The sequence below is a fragment of the Delphinapterus leucas genome, chromosome 16, assembly GCF_059928025.1.
Source record: "Delphinapterus leucas isolate spDelLeu-1000000601 "Yukka" chromosome 16, BTC_Dleu_Yukka2, whole genome shotgun sequence".
Lineage (NCBI taxonomy): Eukaryota > Metazoa > Chordata > Mammalia > Artiodactyla > Monodontidae > Delphinapterus > Delphinapterus leucas.
The window spans coordinates 62,325,748-62,342,617 of record NC_143144.1 but is presented as its reverse complement, the minus strand read 5'-3'; the positions used below and the strand labels follow the sequence as shown (position 1 = coordinate 62,342,617).

The 16,870-nt window shown below is 43.4% G+C and overlaps 1 protein-coding gene across 9 annotated transcripts in view; it reads left to right on the top strand.

The window, feature by feature from the left end:
- STN1 (STN1 subunit of CST complex) overlaps positions 1 to 16,870 on the top strand; it is a 64,560-nt gene that overhangs the window by 22,367 nt on the left and 25,323 nt on the right. For 2 of the 9 annotated variants that reach the window (XM_089898145.1, XM_089898141.1), the window contains 3 exons: positions 2,634 to 2,756; positions 5,164 to 5,236; positions 13,240 to 15,048. In XM_089898145.1, the coding sequence (XP_089754271.1) occupies positions 2,634 to 2,756; positions 5,164 to 5,236; positions 13,240 to 13,397 (354 nt within the window). In that variant the 3' untranslated portion in view covers positions 13,398 to 15,048. Of the gene's footprint in view, positions 1 to 2,633; positions 2,757 to 5,163; positions 5,237 to 6,104; positions 6,212 to 13,239; positions 16,867 to 16,870 lie in introns of those variants that run through there. The other 7 variants (XM_089898142.1, XM_022568860.2, XM_089898140.1 and 4 more) reach the window with 7 other exon arrangements.

Here is a 16,870-nt window from a genome sequence, read left to right as displayed (position 1 = left end):
CTGTTTTGTCTTTGGAAACTACCTTTCCATCAGTTATGAATTATTCCCTCACATGGCTCTGGTTGGGGGGGGTCAGTGTCATTAAATTGAATTCTGTTTAATAGAGCCTGGGAGACCCAGGATGCTTTACAATGATGGTGAAACCTTAGATCCTTTGGCACTTTCTGTAGTCATACAGATGAAAGCTTAACAAAAAAAATCATTGTGATGTTGTCTTAGCTTAGAGGCTGGGGAGAGTGGGTTTGAATGTTTTCCCCCTTTCTTTTTTTCCACAGTGGCCCTTTTTAGCAAATCCAGAAACATGATAAACAAACCTTGCAAAACCATTGTTTCTTTGACAACTCGATAAATGTTGAGTTTGTTTGGGAATGAAGACTATATATATATTTCAGAGATCCACCCAGTTCCTGACCTGCCACAAGGAGAGGCCCGCTAAGGCTCAGCCCGTTCAGCTGGTCACTGTTTTTGTTTCTGAACAGTTTCGGTTTCCTGAATGGGATGAGTCTGTCATTGCTCTTTAGAAAAAGACAAGAAAGACACACATCTCAGGCCAGGAAAAGCTACTAGCTAGAGGGACGATTGGAGGCTTTATCCTTGAGACTGTGTCTTTATAACCAGCAGGGAATTATGTCCTGAGTTCAGCTGAGGCAAATGTTTTTGGAAAGGAAGCTTCACATATTGTTTATATTTACAGAGAGCCTTTTCTGCTGGGTCCTCCTTGTTCACAGCTGAAACTGCTTTTCCTCTCCCAGGCCTCACACCCTCTCTTCCTGCTGCTCGATCTGACTGAAATCTGGGAGGAGGAACCGGGCTTTCTGTATGGTCTGAGGATAACCAAGAGTCATTTTTAATGACAGGAATAATCGTGCAACAACATTTCTAGTCAGTTTCCAATTTATTTCTATATTGGGAAGAGACATAATAAACTCGACCTTAGGATCCTTATATTAAATTGACCAAAGAAGACGAATCTCCTGAGAATTATGAAGATGAAGTAGTTATAAAGTCATGTAGGGGAGCCTGTGTTGGGTTGAGCGTTCTTTTCCTAAGTGAGAGCACTCACGTATGAAATTAAAAACAGCTTTGCCTCAAGCCCCCCTGAATAAAAAGATATGTGACTGAGGATCGCTGGGAGAGGTGTTTATTCTAAACACACCGAGATAGCTTTTCTGCCCGTGGGAGTCATCAAATATTTCTCAACTTGTTCTCCCTTCAGAGAATGGGTGCTGTCATAACCTGGAGTGCTTGTCAACTCTCAGGCCCTCTTGTTCTACTGGCCAGGTTCTCCAGGCCTGTTCTGTTGAGGAAAAACCTAGGCTATTAATTAAGAACGTTAGTCTCTCCTGTTCAGCTCAGGAGAGCACATTTGTGAAACATCACCAAGATCTGTTAGATTCAAACAGTGCCTGTCTGGGAGGCCTCTTCTAGAAAGCGAAGATTTCTTTCAGGATGGAGCTGTCAATACTTGAGGCCATTTGGCCTCTCCCTGTCACTTTGTGGGAATGTCATTAGCAAATCCCAGGCCCACTCTCTGTTTCAGCAACTGTGAGTGCTGCCCCAGACAGCCTCCATAAGGACCTTCCATTAGAGGAGTAGGACTGTGCCTTCAAACACTCTTTTGGAAGCTTTGCCACGTTTCTTTGGCACTCTGATCTTTCTAGTATCTTGATGTATTTCTGTCACATTACAAATGGATCTGTACCTTGAAGGACACTTATTACTTACCACTTCCTTTGTTTTAGGAATGAACTGAAAATCCCTAATGGAATAATTAGGAGGATATCGCCTACCTATATGGGGTATTTCCCCTGATTGCACACATATTTTCTCCATCACCCACTGTGTGTCAGGGAGCAGGTGGCCGAGATGAGTCCCCAACTCAAGAAGCACACAGCTTAGTTAACCATGGTAGGACATAGCTGAAAACCTGGCCTCCTTGAAATAAGAAGTAGGATGACCTGGTAACCTCTCTAGGCAAACTTGACTCTTAGAGAAGGGAAGGGATACTGAAATTGAGGAGAGAGCAAACTGACAGCAGCAGAGGGTCCTTCCTCATGGTGTTCTCGCTTCCCCTAGGGCCCTGTCCACCTTCAGCCCATGGACCCTCACCTTTGACAGATCTCTGCACAGCTGTCTGTCTCCACTGTCCTCCATTTAAAATAAGGAGTCTATTTAATACTCTCTATGTGCTGGAATCCCCAACTTATTATTTCATTGTGTGTAAAATTCTTTGATGTCCGTAGGAAGAAGTTGTATATATGGCCACAATTTTAATGAAAAAAGTGAGCCAGTAGGTATAGAATTTTTGGCTCTGTATAAAAAAATAAATCAAAGATTGTCATTTTGATATTTCCATTTTGTATCATTGAGTTAAATGAATTAAACAAACAAAAAATCATAACCAAGGTGTGGAACAGTTATCGAGTGTGATTCTGCCAGAGCAAACTTCCCAATCCTCCTTAAATACCATCCTGCTAGGCCCGTGCATACCTGAATCTTTTTGACTCAGTAGATTAAAAAGCCTGTTGGGTGAATTTATAACCAGTTGGTCTAGGGAGTTGCCCTCAAGTGCTGTAAGATGGGACTTATTTCTTTTCTTCCTTTATTTTTTTTTCCTTTTTTTCTTCCTACAGATGGATTTTAAGAATGACACCACTTCCAAGGCAATTCATAGTATATTTAGGAATGCTATAAAGCTGCTGCAGGAAGAAGGACTTGTTTTCCAGAAAGATGGTGGTTTTGATAACCTGTTCTATGTAAGAGACCTGCAACTTAATTTTTTTTTCTTAGCTTCAATTGCAAATATATTTATTACTTAGGATTGTTTGTTTCCTGTTTTTTAAAAATCCGTCATTAGGAGGTACATAAAGTAAGGAGTGAAAGTTGGCCCTTATCTTTCCTCAAGATACCGCTTTTAACAGTACAGCCTTTGGCACACACGTAAATATAGGCTCCTGTTACCAAAAAGATGTGATCTTCCTCTAAATCAGGATTTCTCAACTTCAGCATTGTTTGAGCCAGATGATTCTTTGTTGTGGGGTGTTGTCCTTTGCATTGTAGGATGTTTGGCACATCCTTGGCCTTCACCTACTAGATGCCGGTAGCAGCACCCCCAATTGTGGCAACCTAAACGTCTCCAGACATTGCTAAGTGTCCCCTGACCCAGTTGAGAACCACTGCTCTAAATAATGCTCAGCAACTTTGGGGGATGCCAGAATAGCACATCACAGTCATCTTTCCATATTAGTCCTTATAAATCTGTCTCATTCTTTTTGACATCTGCATGGTTTTCCATATTGTGGGAACTTGCCATAAATTGTTTAACCACTTATCTCTGATGGCCATTTATATTGTTTCCAACTCTTGTCCTCACATATAGTGTTACTATGTCTGTTTTCTTGTGGACTTATGTAAGTATTTCCGTAAGATTGACTCTTAAAAGAGGAATTGCTGGAGTAAAGGGCATGTACCTTTAAGCTTTTGATTGCCTCCTTCAAAAGTGGTGCCAATTAACATTCCCACCAGGGGTACAAGTGCTTGCCTACCTCATACTTGGAGTTAAAAGTTCACCTCTCACTGCCTACCTTTAATATGGGAGGAACCAAGCTGATACTGATGTTATCGATATTGATGTCCACTTTAGTAGCATAGATGTAGCTTCAGCTGTGAGCGATTCTCCTGAAGACAGATCAGAACTCTGGGAGATCCCAGAAGCCTCATTCTTTACAGGCATGATTCCCAAGGGGGAGCTTTCCTTAATAGGACATTTTCTTGATGTTGATTAACTCTAGTGATTCCCCATTTTAGAACATTTAAAAAAATTAAGATATGTTTTAAATACTATTTAAATAACTTCTGAAAAGGGTATTCCATTCTGTATAAGGGTGAGGGCAGCCCCCCACCCCCCCACCGCCTCCCAGGATGGGCAGGCCTGGTGGGAGCTGATTGCTTCTTGTGGGGTTGGAGAAGCTCATGCTGGGCAACTCATCCTAACACCCTCCCACCCCCACCTGCACCCTCACATCGCCCCCCCGGGAGGCTCTGCGTGGCTTCCTGGGTCAGTAGGAAGCTGCTCTTCCTGAGGAACAGCAGACCATGGGCAGCAGTCCAGGGATGAGGTGTGGCAGGGCTGGGGCACTTCCTTCTGTGAATCAGTCTGAGCTGGAATGGGGTGATCCAGCTCTAATAGCTCTATTTTCCTCAGCAGAGCCACCCCCCTTCTCTGACTTCACTCCCCCCTTCTACCTCAACCCTGGCTCCTAGGTTTCTGTTTTCCTGAGGGCATTGCCTCAGGGACAGAGTTATCTTTTCTCTGTATAGTGCTTTCCAGCTTTCAGCAGCTCTCCCACATTACCTTACTTAATCTTCCCAACACCCTGTAAGTCCAGAGAAGGGTCCTTATCAGAATCCCCATTCTTAAATCTGCTCATTCCAAGTCCGTCAGTCCAAGGAGCATCCTGACGTATGTGTTTGTTTGCGTACTTTTTTTTTTCTCCTTCTTCCTTTTTTCCCCTTTCTTCCTCTTTTTCCCTTTCTTTCTCTTTGATTTTAGATTTACTGTTGAACATGAAGGTGAAACCCATTTGATGGCTGCTTCCCTCTTACTGGAGCTGGCTGAGAAAGGAACCTTGGTTACGTTTGCCTTTGAGAACAGACAGTGTTTCCATTCATAAACTAGATTTACTCTCTTGCTAGCTTTGCCTTACAGTTTTATTTCTTTTGTTTTTTTCCCTATGGTTGGGTGAAGGAATGTGAAACCCAAGATAGAAAAGAAGAAACACAAGAGGAAAGAGTCCTCGGGTTTGATCACTTGTGCCTCCCTCAAGAATATAATGAATAAGAGAAATTTTATGAATGTGTTATGAATATTTAAGACGAAAGTTGCTCCTTGAAAGCAAGGGATTCCAGCTTTTCTTTCTATCATGGCCCCTGTAAACCACCTCCCGAGGGAATATGCCTGTGGGTGGACTTCAGAGCAGTGAGCTACTTAGGGACAGAACTGGTTTGACAGCTGGCCACGTATCAAAAGCGACACTCTATTGGTGTAGGGATGAGGATTGTTATGAAATCTTTAGAAACTATCCTAAAGACTAATTTGGGTGTCTGGATGACACAACCTCTGTTTTACTTAACATTTTTTTCCGAACTGTTTTTCCTATTTAGGTAACCAGAGAAGACAAAGAATTACACAGAAAGATCCACCAGATCATTCAAGAAGACTGCCAGAAACCAAATCGTAAGTGGCGTAATGTACATGTGTCCCGGTGCCCTGGAGGGGGCTGTTCCCTCCCGGAGAGCACTAGATGGAGAGTCAGGAAACCTGGGACCTTTCCCAGTAACAACTTGGAAGCATGACTGGTCAAGATACCTGCCCTCTCTGAGCCTCAGACTCCTCCTTTCTAAAGTGAGCGTTAGCCTTGCACAGTTGTTCTGACATGGGCCACACGTAAGAGTCAACCTCGGAGCTCTTTTGAACATACAACACTCAGGTCCCACCCCTAGGGATTCTGATTCACTAGGGGCTGGGATGGGGGCTAGACAGGTGAGCTTCTCAAGTGATTCTGATACAGCAAGGTCAGCTGTTACGCTAGGACTTTTTAACATCCTTCTGGTTTCGTGTCCTCTGTAATTTGTGTTATTTCTTGTTCCACTCTTCCTTCTTGTCTCTGAACCCAAACCTGACATTTTCCTCTCTTCTAACATCAAGCCCTTCAACGTTGGGAGGAATGGTTCTAGACATTACAGTTTGTGAACAGTGTAATTCAGTCATCCTGAAACCTGATAATTTGCAAAAGAAATGGTTGAGAAAATAGTTGGTTTTAGTGGAGTTAGATCAGCCCCTAGTGGTTAGAAACTCAAACTGTAGAGAGTCTGATAACAGACATTACCATTTTCATACTAGTTAGAAAGAGAAGAAAGCATAAGTCCTATGTTTAAATCCTGTGTAAACTGATCGCTCTTAAAGGTGACTTTTCAAAGTCTACCTTTTGCAAACATGTGCTATTAACAAATGTTGGCATATGTCAACAAATGATGCCAGAAGGAAAGTGGAAAGGCTTGTTAGTGAGCACAGGCCTCCTCATTCTGCTTTCTTTCTCTCCCAGGAGGTCCACCTCCAGTCCTTAAAGCCCATATATCCCTGGGGCCTGGACCTGTTCCAGGCTGAGTCAGCAGGTGGAGCTGGACCAGATCTCCAGCCCTGGTGTTTATGGTATGCAGCCTTATTTAGCTTTTAAGGACCCATGAAGTCACCTCCCAGAGTGGTGTGACAACAGGTCTTAAAATAAACTGAAAGCAATCTATTATTTTAATGCAAGGTTTCTAACTATTGTTCACTTCATTCAGAACAAGAAGGATAAATATCCTTTAGTTGGGGGAAAAAACCACCTATCCACAATTTAAGGAGCTTTTTAGAGCTGTGAAATGTGGGATTCTTCAACCAAGAAGGGATGAGAGGAGAGGCTGCTCCCCAGGTGACATTCCTGCACTCATGGTAGTCCCAAGCCATCTGGCTAGACTCTTATTTTGATGTGTGTTAGGAACAGGGTGGATTAAAGTGATCCTAGGGCCTGCTGAAGCAAATGAAAGCAATTCACACTTCATTTCTTAGGAGAACCAAACAGCCTTGGTGACCTGAGGGTCTATAAAGTGGCAGGTTTTATATCCACTTCTAATCCACAGGCCAGCTCCTGCTTTGGTGAGTGTGTGTGTCAAGGTGGACAGGCTCTTGCTCTCAGTCTGTAAATGGGAGCCTTTAAAAAACATAAGCCAATTCCCTGGAACTAGTAAACTCCCAGGAGACAAATTCTGGAGCATGAGTAACTGAGAATACCAGTACACATACCTTGTAGGAACTGTCAGAGTCTGTTGCAGCCACCCCTTTTCATAAGAAATACCTATGACATTAAAACATTATTCTGAATAATGTATGCACAGGATAAAAAGTCAAAAAGTACAAAAACACACACAGAAAAAGTGAGACTCCCTCCCAACACCGAGCCCCAGGCTCTGTGTTCCCCTTTCCAAAGGCAGTGGGTGTTACTAGTTTCTGGCATATCCTTCTAGAGATGTTATATGCACTTATAAGCATGTTTGTATAGTTTATCCTTTACTAAAAAACATGAGTAAAGCTTAGCATACAATACTCAGTGCTTTATATCTTGTATTTTAAATCTAACGTTGGCTTATAGCAGTCATTCAGCAACAGTATGTGTAAAAGTACCTGTCTTTTTAATGGCTGCACAGCATTCCACTATCTGTATTGATAGATATTCGACCATTTATTTAAGTATTCCTGCAGAACCTTTAGTTTGTTTCTAACCTTTCAGTATGAAACATAGCATTGAGTTTTCCTTGGCAGTATGATTGGTAGGAGAACTTAAAACCTTTAGTCACTTATGAATATTTCAGCAGAGGGTAAACCTACAATAATGAAAGGATTATAAACATGGGCCAGTTTTAGGTCCCTAAAGCACTGACATAGGGTTTGTCTGAAGATGGCCCGCATGGCATAGTTGTGAAGAGCTGGGCTCTGGAGCCACCTTGCTTGGGTTTGAATCCCAGCTCTGCCACTTTGTAGCTGTGTGGCCTTGAGCAAGTCTGTGCCTCGGTTTCTTTACACGCAAAGCAGGGATAATGATCGTACCTACATCATGGGTTGTTATGAGGATGACATAAATTGGTGTTTTGTGAAACTCTTAGGAATATGGCAGAGTAAGAACACCAAGAATCCTTCCCTCCACTTAGACAACAATTGCATCTGTCTGATGTAGCTATTTTGGAACTCTGGAGTCTATCAAGGCTAGCAACTTCCAGAGGAAGGTTTGGACAATGAATTGGGGTTAATTTCAGTCAATTTTCAGATCTTAGTAACAGCTACTCATCCCCCATCCCCAGCTACATGGCAGGGGGCTGTGCATGTGTTTCTGGAGCAGTTTGTACAGAGCTTGTGCGAGCTAGTGGGGGCAAAAAGGACCCAGTCCTCCATGTATCAGGGATTTGTGCTCTGATCACCAGTTGCTGCTTCTGATCACAGAGGTGCAGGCAGAGAGGTAGGTGGCCATTGTTTTAAGCTGCTCACCCAACAGCTGAAGTGACTTCCAGGGGATTTAAAAGACTGGCACCCTTTTTTTTAAACCCCTTCATTTCTCTTTTTTACCCCTTCTGGAGCCAGAAAAGAAAGACTAGAACATTCAAAAACACCTGCATATATGGGTAAAATTAGAAAGCGACCACACACGCCCAGGGAAAGGCACAGGCTCAGAAATAGACCTGAGAAGACCTTAGGTTTCCATCTCAGGCTGCTCCTTGGCACAGAAACAGCCTACAACAACCAAAAAAATAAAAACAATAACAAAAAGCAACAAACACCACAGAAGGTGAAGAATCTAATCTCCAGAGTTACCACATTATTAGATTCAAATGTCCAGTTTTCAACTAAAAACGAAAGACATTCAAAGAGACAGGAAACTATGGCCCATTCAAAGGGAAAAATAAGCAACAGAAACTGTCCCTGAAAAAGACCTGATGGCAGATTTATTACCCAAAGACTCTGAAACAGTTGTCTTAAAGATGCTTAAGAAAATGATGGGTGAACAAAATAGAAAATATCAATACAGAGACACAAAAACTAGAAAGAAACCAAAAAGAAATTCTGAAAAGTACAGTAACTGAAGTGAAAAGTTTACCAGTGATTCAAAGGCAAATCTGAGCAGGAAAAATCTGAAGAAAAGTGAACAGAACCTAAAGAACCTGTGGGACATCATCAAATGGACCAACATATGCATTGTGGGAGTCCCAGAAGAAGAGAGAAAGGGGCAGAGAGAATATTTGAAGAAATAATGGCTGAAAACGGCCCTAATAGGATGAAGGACATGAATATAAACATCCAAGAAGCTCAGTGAACTCCAATTAAGATGAACTCAAAGAGAGCACACCAAGACACATTATAATCAAACTTTTGAGAGTCAAAACAAAAGAAAGAATCTTGAAAGCTACAAGAGAAAAACAACTTGTCACATCAGTAAGATGATCAGATTTCTTATCTGAAACTTTGGAGGCTGGAAGGCAGTAGGCTGATATATTCAAAATGCTAAAAGAAAAATAACCTGTAAACCAAGAATCTTAGGAGCCTAATACACTTAAAAGAATTATTAGTCTGTGTTCTTGGGCACAGTGTATAAAGTTGTGGTTTTGTGACATCAACAACTGAAAGGGGTGGGGACAGAGCTGCAAAGGAGAAGGAACAGAGGTTTTATATATTATTGAAGTTAAACTAGAATAAATTCAAATTAGTGTGTTATAACTATAGGATGCTAAATGTAATCCCTGTGGTAACCACAAAGAAAATAGCTCTAGAATATACACAAAAGGAAATTTTAAACATTTCACTATTTAAAAAATCAACTAAACACAAAAGAAGACAGTAATGCAGGAATTGAGGGACCAAAAGCTATAAGGCATATAGAAAACAAATAGCAAAATGACAGAAGTAAGTCCCTCTTATCAGTAATTAGGTTAAATGTAAATGGATTGAACTCTGCAATCAAAAGACAGAGATTGGCAGAATGGATTGAAAAAAAAAACCCGAGAACTCCAACTATATGCCAACTACAAGAAACTCACTTTAGATCCAAAAGCACAGATAGGTTGAAAGTGAAAGAACAGAAAAATATATCCCATGCAAATAGTAACCAAAAGAGAACAGGGGCAGTTATACTAATATCAGACAAAATAAACTTTTAAATCAAAAATGTTTCAGGAAGGCTTCCTTGGTGGCGCAGTGGTTAAGAATCCGCCTGCCAATACAGGGGACACAGGTTCGATCCCTGGTCCGGGAAGATCCCACGTGCTGCGGAGCAACTAAGCCCATGCGCCACAACTACTGAGCCTGCGCTCTAGAGCCCACAAGCCACGACTACTGAGCCCACGTGCCACAACTACTGAAGCCCACGCGGCTAGAGCCCATGCTCCGCAACAAGAGAAGCCACGACAACGAGAAGCTTGCACACCCCAACGAAGAGTAGCCCCCGCTCACCACAACTAGAGAAAGCCTGCGCACAGCAATGAAGACCCAACACAGCCAATAAATAAATAACTAAATAAAAAAAAAATGTTGCAGGAGACAAAGAAGGACATTATATATTAATAAAAGGTTCAATACAGCCAGAAGACATAGTAATTTTAAACATTTTGTACCTAATGACAGACCGTCAAAATATATGAAGCAAAAACTGACGGAATTGAAACAAGTAAGTGGTTCTATGATAATAGTTGGAGATTTCAGTATCCCACTGTCAATAACGGATAGAACAACTAGACAGAAGGTAAGGAAATAGAGGACTTAAATAACACAATAAATCAGCTAGATCTAACAGACGCACACAAAAGACTACCTGACAACAGCATACATACAGCATACAACATGTACGTGGGACCTTTTCCAGGAGAGACCATTAATTAAGTCTCAATAGATTTTAATAGGTAGATATCATACAAAGTATCTTCTCCGACCAGCATCTTCTGAAGTTAAAAGTCAATAACAGAAGTAAAACTGAAAAATTAACAAATTTGTGGGAATTAAACAACACACTCTTCACCAGTAGACTAAAGAAGAAATCATATGGGAAATTAGAAAATACTTAGAGATGAATGAAAACAAAACCCCAAAGTACCAAAACTTCTAGGACACAGAAGAGCTTTGTATGAGGGGAACTGTATAGCTAAGAACACTTATATAACTTTACAATTTAAGGAACTAGAAAAAGAAGAAGAAAGTAACTCAAAGCTAGCAGAAGGAAGGAAATAATAAAGATTAGAGCACAAATAAATGAAATAGAGAATAGAAAAACAATAGAGAAAATCAATGAAACCAAAAGTTGGTTCTTTGAAAAGATCCCTAAAATTGCCAAACATTTAGCTAGGTAGACTAAGAAAAAAGAGAAAAAACTCCAGTTACTAAAATCAGAAATGAAAATGAGGACATTAGTACTGACTCTACAGAAATAAAAAGGATTATAACAAAGTACTGTAAACGATTGTATGCCAACAAATGGGATAACCAGGTGAAATGGAAATTCCTAGAAACACAAAACCTACCAAGACTAAATCCTGAAGAAATAGAAAGTCTGAATAGATACATAGTAAGGAGATTGAATCAATAATCAAAAATCTCCCAACAAAGAAAAGCCTTGGACCTGATGGCTTCACTGGTGAATTCCAAACATTTAAAGAACTAACACCAATCCTTCTCCCCACGTGAATGGAAGGTCACTTAGTGAACAGCCTTACCAGGCAACCCTCGATGGCAGAATGGCCTTTGTGAAGAATTAGTTTAAGGCCTTTGGGGCAGTCAGCATTGCTGACCACATATGCCTGTAAGTCACCTTGAGCCCTGAGCCTGAGCACCCAGGTCTTAAAAGAACTAAGATCACAAGCCGAGCAGTGCTGAAATTCCCAGGGCTTCCTCTCTGCTGTGTGCAAGCCCAGTCTGGTTGGAGTCCTTCACCCTCCGTCATCAACCCTTCCTCTCGGGGAGAGTCAAAGCTTCTTTAGAGCAGGGACAAGGTTATGTGCATCTTCTTAGGTTATGGATATGACGATAGAGTCATAGTAATTCTCCATGGAAGAAGCCCCCACCATGGGTCTCCTTTCACCCACACAACCATGAGTGAAGTGGGTGCTTTTCTTCCCATTTAACAGATGAGGATGCGGACTGAGAGACCTGGACCACTTTGCCCCAGTCATAGAGCCAGCATTTTTATTCGGGTCCTTTGGACTCCAGAGTCAGCTCTCTGTCTGCACTCTGTACTTGCTCCTCCTTGCTCAGCGCTGCACATGTAGTAGGTGTTCAGGGAATCTTGATCGAATGAATGTTGAAGAAATAGCCTGGAAATGTGGAGACCAGGGGAGGTGGCGAGTTTCCCAACAGTAACCCAGTCGGGAGGAACAATGAGTTGACTAGCCACTAGAGGTCCGAATTTGCAGGTCTTTGTTAGCCCAGGACCACGGCCTGTGAGCATCCCTGACCCTTAGAGCTGGGAAGGACCTCAGAGGTGCCCCCCAGCCCCACTCCCCATGGGTCAGAAAACTGAGGCTTAAAGATGCAGTGACTTGCCCAAAGCCACAAAGGTGCACAGAATCTCAAGCATGCTTTGCCCATCACCACAACCCCTCTTTGAGGACTTTCCTGGAGCCTAAAGCATTTTATCACCTGAAAACAACATTCAGTGACTGTGCAGAGCACTAGTGGGCCAGATGCTGGGGATATGGCAGTGAGAGGCCTGGCCCTGTGAATGGGTCTTTGGTGGAAACTGGGGAGGGTTTGTTTCCAGGAATGAGGTTTGACTTTGACTCGATGTTACAAATAAATTTTACATCATCACCTAGGAAATTATATAATTTTATTATAAATTTTATTTCAACTATACATATACATGTATAGTTGAATATAAAGTTTCTCAATGTTTATCGTACCTAAAATGCAATACATTCTGTAATCTCATACTCTAGCCTGTTTGGTAAGAAAAGAATGCTAACCACAACCCACTAAATTGATTTCATGATCCTCTAATGGTCATAACTTCAGTGTGAATACCACTACTCCAAATCATTGATTTCAGCTAGGAAAGCGGTCACTCGTGCTGAACTGCTACGAATGGTCTCATTTGTTTTGGGTAGAGGGTGAGAGGTTCCTAGGATACAGCCGTCACAGGCAGACTTTTTGGAAGCCTAGGCAGAGAAGAGTGAGAACAGGCCAAAGGTCACCACCACAGTCCCACCGTCCAGGAGTTACAGAAGGTATATGGAGGCTGCTGCAAGCCGGCTCTGCTGTCAGCCACAAGAGGGCTCCCGCCTGGGAAGCCAGGGGTTAGAACTGAATGCATGTGCTCGTACATGTAACTTCATTAGAGAAAAAAGCCTACCAAGCGCTAAATCCCCACTGGGTTATGAGTATAAAATTATTGGTTGGGAATCCTGGAAGGTTGAAGGCCTGCATCCCCCGAGCAGTGGTCCATGGCACAGACCTGAGAACAGGTGTTTTGGTTCGTTCTCACTGATAAGCTAGGCCAGTGCATCTCCTACTTTAATGTGCATAAGAATCATCTGGGGATCTTATTAAGCTGCAGGTTCTGATCCAGGAACTCTGAAGAAGGACTTCCATTTAGAGGAGAGGACAGGAGAGAGAGAGGAGGGTCTGACAGGTGTGTCCAAGCTTAGCCAACTCCCTTTTTCCTGCAGACGTGGAGAAGGGCTGCCACTTCCTGCACATCCTGGCCTGTGCTCGCCTGAGCCTCAGCCCAGTCCTGAGTGAAACTGTGCTGCGGCAGGTGCTGGAGCTCTTGGAGGACCAGAGTGACATCGTCAGCACCACAGAGAACTACTACACTGCGTTCTGAGGAGAGGCCGGCAGGCAGCACGAGTGGAGCGGGGGAGGAAGAGAACACAGGTGGCGTTCACTCCCGGGCTCTGATTTTAACATGGTGCTGAGGCTTATAGGCCTGGTGGCAATTATCTCATAATAAACTATGAAATATGGTAATTTGAAGAATGGAACTTGGTATGAATTCTGGAGGCTGCCTTCTGCCTGCTGTATCCTGGGATAAAAGACTTATCTCAGCCACGACATACAAGAAAACCCTTCTCATCGGCCTCCTGGCTGGACCAAGCATCACTCACAGAGCAGAAGAGGAAGAAACAGTGTTGATAGCTGAACTGGTTGGAAGCTCTGTTGTGGTAAAGGGGCATCCCGTGGAAAAGGCGCTTGTACTGCGGGAGCTGAAGAGCATACAGATCACGAGTTCAGACACTTTTTAAAACTTCAGACTATCAGGTACTTTCTTGGTGTATCTTGATGGTTAAGAACCTGGTATAGCGGACTAGTTCTCCCTGGATGAGTGCCGCTGACCTACAATTTCTGTGGGTCGAACACCAGTGATGGGTCCAGAGTCTTGGGTTGAATTCTGTCTACAGACCAACGCATCGACGGGAATAAACGATCCAAGGCATGGCTCTGTATTTGTCGTTTTCCTTATTTTCCTTCTGAATCAAAGGTGCTTCAGTACATTTCCCTGTGCTTGAGGACACTGTGACTAAATACATTATCCCTTAATACCCTGAAGTTCTTGGCAGAGGCTGCTGACCAATTACTTGGCAGTGGTAGATGTTATTCTCAAGGTTACCATTGAACGTGCAGGACGTCCTGACACCATCCAAACACTCAGTATTTGCCCAGACAGGTGATGGGTCATGCTTTTGCTCGGAACAACAAGGTAAAGGGAAAAAATCCGAGGTATGTAATAGGCTTGTCCTTACAGGACGATGACAATTCCAGCCAGCGAAAACAAAGTTCGGAGGAAGATATGGCGTTAATTACAGTCATTTCACAAAAGGCACATCTGCCTTTGGCTGCTGCATTTGCACTTGATGTAATAAGCTTTTAATGGCCCTGCTGGAGAGCCTGCAGGCCTGGCGCGTTGTGCTGCTCTGTGTGGAAATGGAGTGGCTTTACACTTAGAAATTGGCTGTAGCTCCATATGTCAGACCAAAAGCTAGTACCGACAGATTGCTTCCTGTCTTGGACTTTTCTGACTTGCCCTAAACCTCTGTGCCTGGTTCCTAACAGCGATTACCCAGAAAGCTGCCCCGTGTTGAGAAGGGTCCCTGTAGAACAGAATTTACCTGGAATGACATCCCAGTAGTTCTTCCGTAAGGTCGGCAGCTGATCCATATTGAATACATCTCAGATGACTGGAGCTGCCGGGAAGGAGTCTTGCATCAGAACATAAAAAGGGCACATCCTTGCCCACAGCTGCCCCACTTCTAGGGTTTATCCCAAGGAGATGGTCACATAGATGGGAGAGGAATGCACATGATGCCCATTGCTGTGTAATTTAAAATTCTGTAATTGGGAAAAATATTTGTCTATAGAGGACAATTAATTATGGTAATGTACACTGTGAAATACTATGCAGCCATTAATTTAATGGAGCAGACAGATATTTTCACCATGGAGCAGGATTCCCAGCAGATTTAGTGTGAAGAAAATTGAGTTTTAGTGGGAAGAAAATTGAGATCTGTTTATATAATACCACTGATCTGAAACTACTGGTGTGTGTATGTATATATCTAAACAGAGAGCGTGTTTCTGCATATCCATCTGTATAAATGTAGTGTGTATACACGTACATACAGTTGACCACTCCAATCCTAGGGTTTGGTCCCAGGCCTCTTTTCCGTTTAGCTTGCTCCCATGGGGATCTCAGCCAGTCTCAGATCATCTGTATGCTGACAAACTCCCCAGTTTACATCCAGTTCGGACCTCCTCGAACTTCTGAGCTACACTCAGCCTTCTGCTGACAGTCCTGCTTAGGTGTCCAACAGACATCACACACATAAGATGCCCAAAGCCAGGCCCCCTACCACCCCTGACCCCAAATGTCCTTCTTCTGAAGTTTTCCCTGATTCAGGAAAAGGCAGCTCCATCTTTCAGGTTGCTCAGGCCAAACCCGTTGACTCCTTTCTCTCACACCCCACATCCGACCTGCGCACAATGGCAGCAGCATCTCACTCCTCCGCCGCCGCCACCTGGGGTATTGTGGGGCCTCCTGCTGCCCTCCCTGCGCCCCTGGCCCCCCCTCAGTTCACTGTCAGCACAGCAGCACAGCTTGACTCAGACTCTGCTGTCTTCTGCTTCCGGCACCTGAGGTAGCACAGTGTCACCAGGGTTCTGCTCTGCAGGGCCTCCTCTCCTGCCATTTCCCCTTCTCTGCTCAGCTTCTCAGGCCCTGCTGTTCCTCACACACACCAGAGACCTTCCTGACTCAGGGCCTTTGGCCTTGCTGTTTCCTCTGCCTGGAATGTTCTTCACCTGGATAACCATGTGGTGGGCTTCCCCCTCCCCTCCTTTCGGTCATTCCTTGAGTGTCACCTTCTCAGTGAGGCCTGCCCTGATCCCTTTTTTGCTGATTGCAACCAACCCCTTCTCCCTCCTCCCCAGAACTCCACAGTACTTATTTTTCTCCACATTCCTTGTCACCGTGGAACACATTCCGTACGTTTCTTACTTACCCTGCTTACTATTCAATATTTATTCTCCCTAATAGAAAAAATGCTCCATGAGGGCAGAACTTTTTCTCTGTTTTGTTTCCTACTGTGTCCCAGCACCTAGAACAGTGCCTGGCGCATCTTCCAAGCAATACCACTTCTATGTGTGTGTCTGGCTGCCCTCCACCTGCTAATAGCTGCCTCTCTTTCCTGGGGGACTTTCTCCAATGTCTTGGAAGGCTGTTCAGGCTGGAAGTACTCAGAATTAACACCCACCAGGGGCAGTCTCAGCCAGTGGGGCCTGGGGTATAAATACTTCTGCTCCCTCACCCTTCCACTGAGATATCTCTGAGGCTCCTGTTCTACAGCACTTTCCAGAGTTTCTCTGTGGGATTAAGCTCCATCCACCCACAGCAGCAGCTAACTTGATGATCACCCTTAATTGGCTACCTTACCCTCCTGTCTTACTTTCCCACTCTCCATTACCTTTTGCTGCACCTTGCAAATGAATTGCTTCTTTTCTGATCCTTGTCTCAGGGTCAGCTTCTGGATGAACTATGTTCACAAATATATTTGACAAATTCTTATGAATAATTATGCACATCAAACAGAGATTACCAGAAATGCTCACCAGAGTGACACACTTGTCACCCCTGAAAAGTGAGATGTCAGATGCTTTTTAACCTACCTATCTATACTTTGATAGTTTTACAATTAGCAAGTGTCATTATATAGAAATAACAAAGCCATCTCTCCCTTCCCACCCCCCACTCACATAACCTAAATCATGAGTGAACCAAGAATGCGATGAGACTCTTTCCTCCAC